We start from the raw sequence: 13,787 nt of genomic DNA, 5'->3' as shown, positions 1-13,787 counted from the left end.
AGATTTCTAATGGAGTAGGGGATCAATTTCTAGAACAAAAGGGCCACACCCAGGGATGCCATAATCTTTTGGGAGCTCCACTGCAAGTGTCAGAGTTAGGATATACCTGTCTAAAAAAAAGTCAACCTCCATGTCTGTATACAATTCATCAGTGGATGTTTTAATATGGTTCCTTTACCCATTTCCTTAAACAACAGTCCAGTATATTGCATAAGAGTTTAATGAGTTCTTTTTAAAACTTTTTTTAATGTTTATTTAGTTGAGAGAGAGAGAGAGAGAGAGAGAGAGAGAGAGAGAGAGAGAGACATAGCTCAGGTGGGGGAGGGCCAGAGAGAGAGGGAGATACAGAATCTGAAACAGGCTCCAGGCTCTGAGCTGTCAGCACAGAACCCGATGTGAGGCTTGAACTTGAGAATGGCGAGATCGTGACCTGAGCCAAAGTCAGACACTTAACCAACTGAGCCACCCAGGAGTCCTTTAATGAGTTTGATGTAGGAATCCATAGGTGAGTTTCAGAAGAATTTCTGAATTCCCTGAAAGTTATATTCAGAAATACATGTGCAAATGAACTCATTACTTTATATTTTTAAATTTATTTATTTTGAGACACACAGAGAGAGCATGAGTGGGGTAGGGGGCAGAGAGAGAGGGAGAATTTTAAGCAGGCTCCACAGAGTCAGCCCAGAACCCAGTGTGGGGCTAGAACTCACAAGACTGTAAGATCATGACCTGAGCCAACATCAAGAATCAGATGCTTAAGTGACTGAGCCACCCAGTCACCCCATGAACACACTAGTTTAAAAAAGTATTGCATATTTTATTTTATTTTATTTTATTTTATTTTATTTTATTTACCTTTTATTTATTTTTGAGAGAGAGAGCAAGTAGGGAAAAGGCAGAGAGAGAAGGGGACACAGAATCCAAAGCAGGCTCCACGCTCTGAGCTGTCAGCACAGAGCCCGATGCGGGGCTCGAAGCCACAAACCGTGAGATCATGACCTGAGCTGAAGTCAGACACTTAACCAACTGAGCCACCCAGGCGCCCCGCATACTTTATTTTTTGAGGAGAGGGTCTATAGCCTTCAACAGATTCTCAAAGGCCTACTTCCCCTGTGCCAAGATTAAGAAGCATTTTTTTTTTTTTTTTTTTTTTTTTTTTTTGGTGATGAAAGCTAATTTTGATACTGGTGTAACAGCCAGATACATTATAAGGGAAATCTGTTCCCCATTCCCATTCCCACGACTACTATTTTCCCCTTCCCTATCATACAATACCTTCAGTCACATTAAAAGAATATTGTGTCCTTTTTTTGTTTTGTTTTTTAGAACTTTATGTTCTTAGCCACAGTTTGAATTTTCCACACCAATATTACTGAGATAATTGATAGGTGCCTAGAAGAAAATATAGGAAGCACAGTAATGCATTTTTATAACAGATTTTAACATTCCATAAGTGTTTTAACTGGCATCATTTTATTTTTTTAAGTAATCTCTAAGCCCAATGTGGGACTCAAACTCATGACCCAGAGATCAATACTCACTTACTCTACTATCTGAACCAGCCAGATGCTCCTTAATTGGCATTCATATTTTGCCTGAGCTAACAGAAACTGAAAGTATTCTGGGAGCTTCAGGAAAAGTCACCTACGGATTGAAACATAAGTAGAACTGGATTCAAGTAGAGCTGGATTATCTATTAGGGATATTAAGCATGTGCTTTAAGGCATCAGCAAAGCCTGAGCAATCTTTTAAAAATAATATATATTGCAAAATATATTAGCCACAGGAAAAAGTAACAACCACAGGTAAAATTAGAACCTCACTGGATTTTCTTTTGCTTGCTATTTCTCAGTTGTTCAACTGTTTATTAAATTTGTGGGTGGTGGAGGGTATCCATTATCTTTTCAGTGAGTAAGGTCTGCTTGGCCTTCCCTTTTATATAATATTGATAATTCTATCCAAAGCATTTTATTCTCTGTGCCTCACAACAAGATTGTAAAAGAATCCTCAAAATGGAAAATTTAAGAGCTAAGGTATTATTAGCTTAAGATGTGCTGCACTGTTCTAAATGCTTATATGTTCAGCAATTCATTTAAAATTCACAACAGCCTTATGAAGTAGGGACTACTCTTAGCCTCCCATTTATAACTAGCATAATTGTAAGGTTTTTGTTTGTTTGTTTTTTTTTTCTAGTAGGAAGGAGGGGCGGGGGCGGGAGAGGAGCGGCCCCAGGACATTGCGGGACCCTGGTCTCTGAATCACTAAGCAACTCTGCTTCTAGAGCTCTGAGCACTTTTTAAGGTCTAGGAGTAATTATTTATTTAGAACAGAGTCTAGCAGCCCAATGACTCCCTTGCCAGTTTCCTATCTGCTTGTTGGCAGAAATCTCCATCATCCCTATTAAATAGACCTCATCTTCTCGGAGCCAACCCTTATTCAAGGCACTAGTCCCGGGCATTACACAAGAAAAAAGGATTTGCTGTCGACATCCATTTTACACGTGTGTATGTAGTGAGGACAGGCTGCTGGCCGGGCGGCCGACTCTCCGAAATGAATGTTTGAGCTAGGATTTCTGGCATAATGGGCCCAGCACGCAAAATCCAGGTGTTGAGTGGTGAAGGGGTTAGTCATCTAAAACTAGGAAGCCTCCGGCAGCCTGGGGAGGGGGCCGGATACAGTTAAACCCGGTCCGACTAGGCTAGGGTCATGATCTCACAGTTCGTGGGTTCAAGCCTCCTTCGGATTCTGTGTCTCCCTCTTTCTCTGCCCCTCCCCCCCTCAAAAATAAACAAACATTTTTTGAAACTTAAAAAAAATTAAAGTCGGTAAGCCACGCAGTGCTACCAGGGATACCAGTGCTGGGCAGGGCTCTTACTGCCAGAAGAGTTAGATGTTTCTTCTGATTAAAAGAGGAAGCAGTACTTTGCCTAAGACATCAAACAGCCTGGTTCGAACTTGGCGGTTAGGAATCCTGTGCGGCTTTCAAATGCGAGGTGGTAGTACAGGGGAGGAAGGGAAACAGGGGAGAAGTACCGCTTTAATCGCGTGAACTCGCTCGGAGACCGCGTGCCTCCGCTGGGGGCGGGGGGAGTGCAGCACCGAGAGGAGGGCGGGCGGGGGACGCGGGAGGGGGGGGTAGCAGGGGAGGAGCCCCGGGGTCCCTCCCGCCCAGGGCCGCGTCCCGCTCCTAGCGCCCGTCCCCCCCCGGCCAGCTGCAGACCCGTTGACAGCGGAGGCCCCGCGCGGGGCGACTCCACCGGGTGTCACATTCGCAGCGAGTTCAGGGCGGACGGCGCTCCCCTGGAGAGAGACTCCTGCAGGAGGAGGGGAAGGGCAGAGTCTGGGGGCCGCTTCCGCCGGCCGGGGAGGAGAGAGGAGGGGCGGGCTGATCACGAGAGGCCGGGGCGGGCCGCTGGCGACCGACAGCCCCAGAAGAAGAGAGGGAACGGGGCAGCGAGCGCTGGAGAGCAGCATGGAGCCCTTGGCCGACAGGCTCGCGACCGCGGCTGCACGGGGTCGGGCCGAAGAGGTGCGGGCGCTGCTCGCGGCGGGGGCGCAGCCCAATGCGCCGAACCGCCTGGGTCGGAGCCCGATTCAGGTGGGTGAGCCGGCCTGCCAGCCGCGGGAGAAGGGGGTGGCGGGCGCCTTTGGAGCACAAGGTTTGCAAGAGAGTTGGTACCGGTGAGCGTTGCGATTCTCGGGTAAGGGGAGACTTCCTGGTGAGTTCTCTGGTGGAGTTTGGAGCGGGAGCCCACCCCTCGTCCAAGTCCTGGGGGCTTAGGAAGCCGCGGGAGGAATGAGGAGACCTTTGGGGTGCAGATCTGTATAATGTGGTGAAGATCGGGGCAGGGGGAGCCTATTTGTGTTAATATAGTCCGAGGTATGTTCTTTATCAGATATACAGTTACGAACGCTTGGGGGTAAAAGCAAGATTTTAAAGAAATGTAAGGTTTGTTGGGCCCACTTAGCTCGGAATTCACAGGCACCTGAAGGGAGCTGACCATCTTCCTTGCTGGGGGGGGGGGGGGGGTTGCAGTGGAAACCTTCTGCTATTTTTGTTGAATAAATATCAACTGAAATTATTCAGAAGCAACTATATATTGTGTTTATTTTTTTAACCGAATAAAGAAAATATATGCTTGTTGTAAGAATTTAGAAAATACAGACATATATGAAGAAAAAAGTTAGTGTGACCTTGCCTGAAATGTTGTCAATTTAGTTACTCTTTTGCGGGTATCTCCTATTTTGTTATTTTTAACTTTATTTGTTATAGATTAACTTATTTGGGACAGAGTTTTAAATTCCTCATTGTTCAAAAAGGTTGTTTCTCCCCTTCTCCAGTTTGGGGGTGGGGGTGGGGTTGGGGGGAAGAGGTATTTGTCGTTTTTGTTTGCCTTCACTAACTTCCAAAATCCAGGCTAAAACAAAATGAAACAAAACAAAAAAACGATTTCTTTCTGGCAGTCACCACCCTAGTTTTATTTCCAGTGTCGACAGTGATTTCTAATTCTGAAAAATAAATGTATATGAAAGAAAGGTTCGCACAAACTCCAGCGAAACGAGACAAAGGAAAGTAACTTGTACTTGCAATTTCACAGATTTCATGAGTCCATCTTCCTCTCTTGAAACTATGCTACGTCGAACAAGTTTTACACATTTTAAAATACAGATATAAAAATAGGGGCGCCTGGGAGGCTCAGTCGGTTAAGCCTCCTCTCGATTTTGGCTCAGGTCATAATCTTAGAGCTCTTGAGTTGAGCCCTGCATCCGGAGCCTGGACCCTACTTCCAATTCTGTGTCTCCCTCTCTCTCTGCCCCTACCCCGTGCTCTCTCTCTCTCTCTCAAAAATAAATAACATTAAAAATCTTTTAATAAAAATAAAATAAAATACAGATATGAAAGTAAAACCAAAATGCCTTAAAACTTGAGATTATTTGGGATTTGTAGTGTGGAGAGATTTTGAGAGTAGAGAGGTTTTGTGATAGTAGAAGAAAAGCATGAATCCTTTAAAAATAATGCATGCATGATTCCTAATTTGATATCTCGAAAATTTTATCTGAAGACTGAATTGGCCTTGAAGTTCTGGAATATGTTAGAAGAGACTCCATTTGTTTAAATACAAAAAGAAAAAAATAATTAGATAGTTTTAGCAATTTTTTAAATAGGGAGGCTAAAAACATAGAGAAAAGGGGGCATGATTTTGGTTTAGAACCCTAACCAAACTTGTGTTTAATATAAAACTATTTAGTTTATAGAAAATTTTAACTACTTCATTGAACTCCATGTCTTATCAAATGGATTTAACACTCTACAAATATTCATTTAATTGATTCTTTTTCTTTTTGCTTTGGATTGCTATTTAGATTTAAATATTTAAATGTTAGGTTTCCTTTCATACTTTAACATGATGAAAACACTTAAAAGCAATTAAATGATGAAGCACTTCATTGGATAAACAACGTTTCATCTGTTATATTTTCACTTACATCATATACAGACATGGAGGTTGATGTCTTCTAAGAACAGGTTTTAGACATGTGTTTCCTAGCTCTGGCACTTGCACGAGAGCTCCCAAAAGATTCTGGCATACTTGGGTGTGGCCCCCTTGTTCTGGTAGTTGACCCTTTAATCTATTAGAAGTCTTGTGTAAATAAGCAGTTAACAGTGTGAGAGCTTTTCCAGTTTTTCTTCTAAAAACAGTGCATTGTTCTAGTGCACTGCAAGGGTTTTTGTTTTTTTTTTTTTTTCCTTTTCGTAGCTGTAATTTGATTCACTTACATATTCTCTCTTTTTCCAAATCAGTTTCACTTTCTCTAGGACAAGAATCAACCACCACAGTAGAACTTATTATGGTTCCTTGGTCTAGAGAAATTAAATAATTCATGTTTAATACACAATGTAACTAAAAATAAGTAATTCCTCCTTCTAAGTCACTGTTGTCTAGCTAATATAATCAAATAATGGTTACCCTAAAAAATAATTATCTATCACTGCCATCCATCATGCAACACTCAAATTATAAGGTTGCTGTGATTGTGGATACTATTTAAAAATTCCTCTTTGGTGATGACTTTGTTTCAAAGATGATTTATGAAGCAAATGACGGGAGCACCTCCTATTTAATGAACTCTCAGAGTGTGAACTTGGAAAGTTGCTTAGTTTCCTATTTCTGCTGTAACAAATTGCCACAAACTTAGTGGCTCAAACTAACATAAATTTATTATCTTCTAGTTCTGGATATCTAAATGGTATCTAGATATCTAGATATCTGAAATGGATCCATAGGGCTGCATTCCTTTTGGAAGTTCCAGGGGAGAATCTGTTTCCTTGCCTTTTGCAACTTCTAATGACCATCAACATTCCTTGGCTCATGGCCCCTGCATCTTTTCTCTGACCTCCATTCTTAGATCTTTTCTCTGTGACCTTCTTTAAAGGAAACTTATGATTACCTTGGGCCCACCCTGACAATCCAGGTTAATCTCCCTGAAAATTCTTAACTTAATCACATCTGAAGTCTCTTGCCATGTCAGGTAATATATTCACAGCTTTCAAGTGGACATCTTTGGGAGGCATTATTTAGCTTATCACAGGAAGGAATTTGGGGGCTGGTTAGGCAAGCCTCATTTTATACTTAAAGAAAGTGAATTTCAATATTCTGGGAGGCTTAAGTATAGATTAAAAGTTTTATAAGAATTAAAGGTTAGTTGTTTTCATTTTAGCTTTTTAACGATTATCTGTACTTGGATATACAGCAGAAAACCATATAAAATCTCTGGGCCTTATATAACTGTACCAAAACGAGGGGGGAAATACAAGAGATCAGGCTGTTGTTAAGCCAGTTTTGTCCCTCACCATTTTGCTGTTGTCTGTGCATCTGGCAGTGTTGTGTGTGTGGCTGGAAACCCACAGAAGTTTGGAGAATATAACGGAATTCAATGTGTACAGAAAGATGGAATGAGTATACTGGAGAACTAGCTAAGAGAGTTGGTAACTGAATGCAAATAGAGAGTAACTAGACACCAGTTGCTTGTACCGGAGTCTGCGCGGGGAGGAGGCTTCACAAAGAGTTTCTCTAAATGAGTCTTGCCCCTTCCACCTGTCACCGCCCTGACCACTCTGCTCTCTCCGACAGGTCATGATGATGGGCAGCGCCCGCGTGGCCGAGCTGCTGCTGCTCCACGGCGCGGACCCCAACTGCGCGGATCCCGCCACCCTCACCCGACCTGTGCACGACGCCGCCCGGGAGGGGTTCCTGGACACGCTGGTGGTGCTGCACCGAGCCGGGGCGCGGCTGGATGTGCGCGATGCCTGGGGCCGCCTGCCCGTGGACCTGGCTGAGGAGCGGGGCCACCGCGACATAGTCCGGTACCTTCGCGCAGCCACGGGGGGCACCGGCAGTGGTAGCCACACCGGTACAGACGGTGCAGAAGGTGTCGCAGGTGAGGTGGAAGATTTGAGTTGGACCCCGAAGAGCTTCAGCATTCCACTGCACTCCTTTTTCAGAAAAGAAAGCTGGCGCCGGGAGAGCAGGATCTTGGGTCCCTTGTCAGCTCTCACACTGCCATCCTGTATAACAACCCCAAGTGTCCAATCTCGCTGCCTGGCCAGGGCTATGGACAGGCAATAGCCTAGAAGGATTTCTGCACTTTAAAACCCATCCCATAAACCGTGCCCCTATCCTCCGCCCCAAATACTCACCCTCCCCACAGCTCAAGGACTTGACTAAGGAGCATTGATGACTCAGGATGCTAGAGGTCTAGTAGCCCCAGTTCCTCCAAACTAGCTGGCAACCGCATCCATTCAACTGCTCTGTGTCCACATTAGCATGGGTAGCTGGACCAGCCCTGCTATTTCTACAACCATTTGCACGTGGCATCATCTGACAGAAATCTATCACTCCCAGCTCTATTGCAAAACTCAACTAAATCTGACCCTCAGCTCTGTGCGGTGTTGTTTTCCAGAGCTGTCCAAGGGAGAGAGACCTCTCCAACCCTGGCAGTCTGCATATGGGGATTTGATGCACTCTGAGAAACAGAGACCCTCTCTTAAGCTTTTCTTTCTCAAGCCTTTTTTTCTTTGCGAGAGAGATCACTGAGAGGGAGATGGCTATACGGTCCACCTTGCCTTCTCCTACAACCACAAGCCTTCTCTCGTGGCCCTGTTTCTCCACCTCCACTCCAGCCTGCCTGAAGCACCAATTTTCCTGATTTTTTTTCCTGAAGGGAGAACCATTATATATACATGACATTAACACGATTATTTAAGGTAAACCATGACTTTGAAGATACTGAGATCTACTCTATTTTGGCTCAGAATTGGGGCACTAGACCCTCTGGGCCTTAGGGGGACCTAGGAGGACAGAGAGGAGAGGCTCCCTCTGGGTCCTAGACCGGTGATGCAGCGAGTGATGTGCCTTTGACAAGAAGCAAGAAGATCTCTTTTAGCCTGCCCACCCTCTCCTCCCATTGAAGCTTGTATCCGGACACAGCGTAGGACAAGGGACCAATCATAGGGCTGCTGAGCGGCCCTGAAGAGAAGGATTAGGTGATTGAATCGAGTCACAGACAAATACATATTGTAACCCTTTATAAGCAAAACTAAGAGATTTGACCAAGCACACAAGTCCCTCCCTCTCTCCCTGCCTCCCTTCTCTTTATCCTACTACACGACCTCCATTTTAGATGGGGCACAAAAATGAATGAGACGAAACAGGAGACTTGCCCTCATAGAGCTTATATTCTGGGAAACAGACTTTAAACAATATATTTTCAGAGTTAGTTTGTAAAACCAATTTAGTTGTAAATAGGGAGACAGGATTAGAGTGCTCAGAGAGCCTGATGAGAAGAGATTAGCCACTGGAGGCAGAGACACATTCAAGTCGCAAAGACTGTGGCAGGAATGAATGTGGCGGGTTAGGAGGACAGAAGGCGGGCACTGGAGCGCGCACACAAGGAGATCAGGGAGGAGGGCAAAGGCCAGATAATGTACCAGCTTGTAGGTCAAAGAAAGGATGTTGGGTCGAAACGTGGATTTTGAGAAACTTTAGGATGCTATTAATGGGTTTGGGAGAGGAAGCCTAGGAAGAAAGATGACAGGGCTGGAACTGAAGTTTCTAGATTGCCCAGCCGCTCCTAAGCCTCAGACGCCCTCTGCTTACCCGTGTTCGCCGAATAGCCTGCAGACGCGCCAAGAGCGAGGCGGTATTTTCACGTCCTGCGCTAGGCGCTGTGCGCGGCACGTCCGCAGCACGCGTTATATACCGGGATTTTCCTGTTGCAAGCCTGCGAGGCGGAGTGACCGCGCGCTCTCTGCCGTCGCCTGGCGGGCCCGGAGCTGCCGGCGAGCCCGGGCAGCCAGCCGCGCAGTGGACGCGATGCGATATCAGAGAGGCTGAGGAGTGCACCTGCTGGCAGGGTCTAGCCTTGGTGGACAGACCCTGTGCCGAGGGTTGGTGGATATTGAGAGGAGGTGTACATGCCAGGGAAGCCGTTTGAGAATCTTGTCCATAAATGTCTGAATACTAGGTGGGAGATTACGAGAGAGGAGGGATCGGTCGCGCATTCTTGACTTCTGGTTTCTAATGTCTTTTTCTCTTTCTACCGCCTGCAGACAGCCGGACTTAAAGAATCATTGAGATCTGAAGACACCTCAATATGGTTTTGATCTTCCGTCACCCAAGAGAAATAACCCCATCCCACCCAACTCTTCCCTGCTTTCTTAGTTGCCATATATCAAATAGCGCTTTTTAAATCTGCCTTCCCCTTCCCCTAAATTTACATTTGTATTTCCATTTATACATTGTTATAAAAGCTAAAAAGCAACACTGTTTCTGCCTTTTTATTATTGGGTTAGAGTTTTCTGGAGCACGTTCTTAGGCCCTGAAAACACATCTATGTGGGCACTTCCTCTTTCCAGCCTGGCACCTCAAAGGGTACTGTTGTTTTTACAGACCCTTGTGAACTAAAGATACCAAACTTAAACGGGTTACATGGCCTTTCCTGTGTCCAGCAGCCATTAAGTGGCAGTGCCAAAGCTCACTTTTTAAAAAGTGTTCTTTTGTTTACTCATTTATTCAGTCAACATTTACTGAGTACCTATTATGGCATCTTGCCATGGGTATGGGAAATGGAGACAGATATCAATTAATGAACCCACAAACGCATGACTAGAAATTTTTATGCTGATTTTATTGACTAGAAGGTAATATTGTTTCCAGAAGATAAATGTACACTGCAGTAAGAGTATATAGCATGGATTGTAAGACATCTGAATTTCAGATGATAAAATGTCAAGAGCTGGGTCTTAAGATCAATGAAATGGGATAACAAAGTGATGAACAGAAACTCCAGGGAGACCTCAGATTGACAGACTCACGGCTGGCCTTCCCCTACTCACCTGGCTGCAGGAGTTGAGCCCCTCAAGGTTTGGGGCATTTTGCCCAAATCTTCAAAGCAAGCATGTGACTGAGCCAGCAAAGTGTGGTCTACAACCACAGAGCCTGGTTCTGCAGTCTGCTGGGGGCCTGACTGAGCTGCCCCCAACCATGCCCAGCGCAGCTTCCTGAAACCCTCCCACAGTGGTTCCAGAGGGCTGTGAAGTAGCTACTGACCGCCACTCAAACCAAAAGCAGCTCCAGCTTCTCTGCCATGGCAGGAGGAGGAATGTGGCTTCAACTTCAGCAGAGGCCAGGAGGCCATGCTGCCTCCTCTGCAGTAGAGGTATCATACCTTCATTACTTATTTTTTTGAGGTGCAATTCATATAAAATTAATAATTTTATGTATATTTTAATGTTTATTTGAGAGAAAGAAAAAGAGCATGCACTGAGGAGAGAAGGGAGAGAAGCAGAGAGAGAGACAGAGAGAGAGAGAGAGAGAGAGAGAGAGAGAGAGAGAGGATCCCAAACAGGCTCCATACTGAGTGTGGGGCTCCACATGGGCCTGGATCCCACCACCTCCAGATCAGGACCTGAGCTGACATCAAGAGTTGGATGCTCAACTGACCGAGCCACCAAGGTGCCCCAAAATTAACAAATTTAAACCGTACAATTTGGTGTCATTTAGTCAACTCACAATGTTGTGCAGCCATCACCATTTATCTAGTTCAGAAACATTTCCATCACCTCCAAAGGAAACCCTGTATATATTAGGCATACTCATTAAATACTCCCTGTCCCCAGGCCCTGACAACCACTAATCTCCTTTTGTCTATGGATTTACCTATTTTGCACATTTCATGTAAGTGGAAGCACACAATACGTTGCCTTTTGTGCCTGGTTTCTTTCATTTAGCATAAGTGTTTGCAGTTCATGCATGTTGTAGCACATACCAGTACTTCATTCCTTTTTATAGCTGAATAGTATCCCACTGCTTACGCCATCTCATAATGAATGTTTGGGTTGTTTCCACCTTTTAGCTATAGCAAACAGTGCTATATTCACATATAAGTATTTGTTCAAATACTTGTTTTCAATTATTTTGGGTATATACCTAGGAGTGGAATTGTTGGATCATATAATTCTATGTTTACCTTTTTGAGGAACTGACAAACTGTTTCCACAGTAGCTGCACCATTAAACATTCCCACAACAATATACAAGGGTTCCAATATCTCCATACCCTCAATAACACTTGTTATTTTGGGATTTTTTAGAAGCCATCTAGTGGGTATGAAGTGGTATCTAATTATAGATTTCATTTGCATTTCCTTAATGACTACAGATGTTGAGCATTTTTTGTTTTTATTGGCGATTTGCATATTTTCTTAGGAGAAATGTCTATTCAAGTCCTTTGCCCATTTTTAAATTGAGTTTTTAAATTTTGTTAAGTTCTAGGAGTTCATTGTATATTATGGATACTAGACCTTTATCAAATATATCACTTATAAATATTTTCTCTCATTGTGTGCTGACACTTTGTGTCTTTTGATGCACAAAAGACTTTAATTTTGATTAAGTGTAATCAATCTTGTTTTTCTTTTGTTGTGCTTTTAGTGCCATGTCTAGGAATCCATGGACAAATCCAAGGTCATAAAGATTTACCTCTATGTTTTCTTCTATGACTTTTACAGCTTTATATCTTGCATCTAGGTCTTTGATCCATTTTTGGTTTTTGTTTGTTTTGTTTTCTTGGAGTCTTTTTTTTTTTTTTTTTGCATATAATATAAGGTAGGGCTCTAACTTCATTTTTTCGTGTGGGTACCCAATTGTCCCAGCATCATTTGTTAAAGCAGCTGTTCTTTGCTAATTGAATGATCTGGGATCTGTGTCAAAAATCAATTGACTATACAGATATTAGTTTATTTCTAGACTCTCAATTCTATTCCATTGAGATATATGTCTATCTTTATGTCAATTCTACACTATTTTGATTACTGTAACTTTGTGGTTACTATGTTTTGAAATTGGGAAATGTGAGTACTCTTTTTTTCTTTTTCAAAATAATTTTAATCTGTTTTAAGCTTGTGTCTGGGGTCCCTCGCAATTCCATATACATTTATGGATCAGCTTTTCCATTTCTACCAAAAAAAAAAAAAAGGCCACTGGGATTTTCATGGGGACTGCATTGTATATGTAGATCATTTTGGGTCCTACTGCCACCCTGAGAATATTAAGTCTTCTAATTCATAAACAAAAGATGTCTTTCCATTAATTTAGTCTTTAATTACAGCATTTTAAAAAAATTTCCAGTGCACAAGTATTGCATGTATTCAGTTAAATTTAGTCCTATTTTATTATTTTTGAATCTACAGAAAACTGAATTGTTTTCTTAATTTTTTTGGTCATTACTAGTGTATAGAAATACAAGTGATTTTGCCGTATTAGTCTTTTATTGAAGCTTCACTAAATTTATTAGCCCTAATAAAAGTAAATTAAAAATCTCCAGGATTTCCTATATGTGAGATTATAACATCTGCAAAGAGGAAGTTTTACTTGTTTCTTTCCAATTTGGATGCCTCATTCCTTCTTTTTTTTTTTTCTGTGCCTAATCGTTCAGGTTAAACTTTTCAGCACAATGTTGCTTATACCATTTTGAATAGAAGAAGCAGAAGCTGGCATTCTTTTCTTGTGCCTGATATCAGCAGGAAATCTTTTGGTCTTTCACCATTGATTATGATTATGATATTAGTGGTAATTTTTTCATAAGTGCCATTAATCAGATTGAAGAAGTTCTGTTCATTCCTACTTTGTTGAATGTTTTATCATGAAAAAGTGTTGGATTTTGTCAAATTCTTTCTCTGCATCAATAGATTGTATGTTTTCCTTGATTCTATTAATATGATATATTACACTGATCCATTTTTGTATGTGGAACCCCTTGCATTCCTGAGATAAATGTCACTTGATCATGGTGGTTTGCAAGGATTTTCTTGAGGATTTTTTTTTTTCATCTTTGACTTAATTTCTTGTATGTCTTTGCCTGGTTTTGGCATCAGGATAACGTTGGCCCCATGGAATGAGTTAGGAAGTGTTCACCATTCTAAGAAGAGAGAAGGACTGGTGTTAATTTTTCTTTAAACATTTGATACAATGCACTAGTGAAGCCATCTGCTCCTGGGCTTTTGTCAAGAGGTTTTTGACTACTGATTCAATTTATTTACTTGTTATAAGTCTATTTACATTTTCTTTTTTTCCCTTGAGTCAGTTTTGGTAGGTTATGTGTTTCCAGGGAATTTGTCTATTTTACTTAGGCTTGTCAGCATACATAATTCATAGTTTTATAATCCCTTTTGTTCCTTTAATGTCGCTAGTAATGTCCCCATTATGCTGTGGTTAAGTCATCTTTTTC

The 13,787-nt window shown here is 42.6% G+C and overlaps 1 protein-coding gene across 1 annotated transcript; it reads left to right on the top strand.

Moving 5' to 3' along the window:
- Positions 1-2,580: 2,580 nt before the first annotated feature.
- On the top strand, positions 2,581-9,822 carry LOC112871737 (cyclin-dependent kinase inhibitor 2A-like). Its single transcript, XM_086683943.1, has 4 exons — positions 2,581-2,622; positions 3,173-3,598; positions 7,134-7,440; positions 9,611-9,822. The coding sequence occupies exons 1-4, from the start codon at positions 2,581-2,583 to the stop codon at positions 9,622-9,624; spliced, it is 789 nt and encodes a 262-aa protein (XP_086540069.1). The 3' UTR covers positions 9,625-9,822.
- Positions 9,823-13,787: the final 3,965 nt, after the last annotated feature.

Source organism: Puma concolor, chromosome D4, assembly GCF_028749965.1.
Source record: "Puma concolor isolate L17-30 chromosome D4, mPumCon1.1.hap2, whole genome shotgun sequence".
In the NCBI taxonomy this organism is placed as follows: Eukaryota; Metazoa; Chordata; class Mammalia; order Carnivora; family Felidae; genus Puma; species Puma concolor.
The sequence above is the reverse complement of the archived record's forward strand: the minus strand, read 5'-3'. Positions and strand labels throughout refer to the sequence as shown.

What these genes read in the sequence shown, in the direction of transcription:
- LOC112871737 (XM_086683943.1), top strand. Translation starts at nt 2,581, where the DNA reads ATGGGCCCAGCACGCAAAATCCAGGTGTTGAGTGGTGAAGGG. An exon ending in AGGTGTTGAGTGGTGAAGGG is followed by an intron (nt 2,623 to 3,172) that starts GTTAGTCATCTA and finishes CCTCCCGCCCAG; the next exon opens with GGCCGCGTCCCGCTCCTAGC. An exon ending in TGGGTCGGAGCCCGATTCAG is followed by an intron (nt 3,599 to 7,133) that starts GTGGGTGAGCCG and finishes TCTCTCCGACAG; the next exon opens with GTCATGATGATGGGCAGCGC.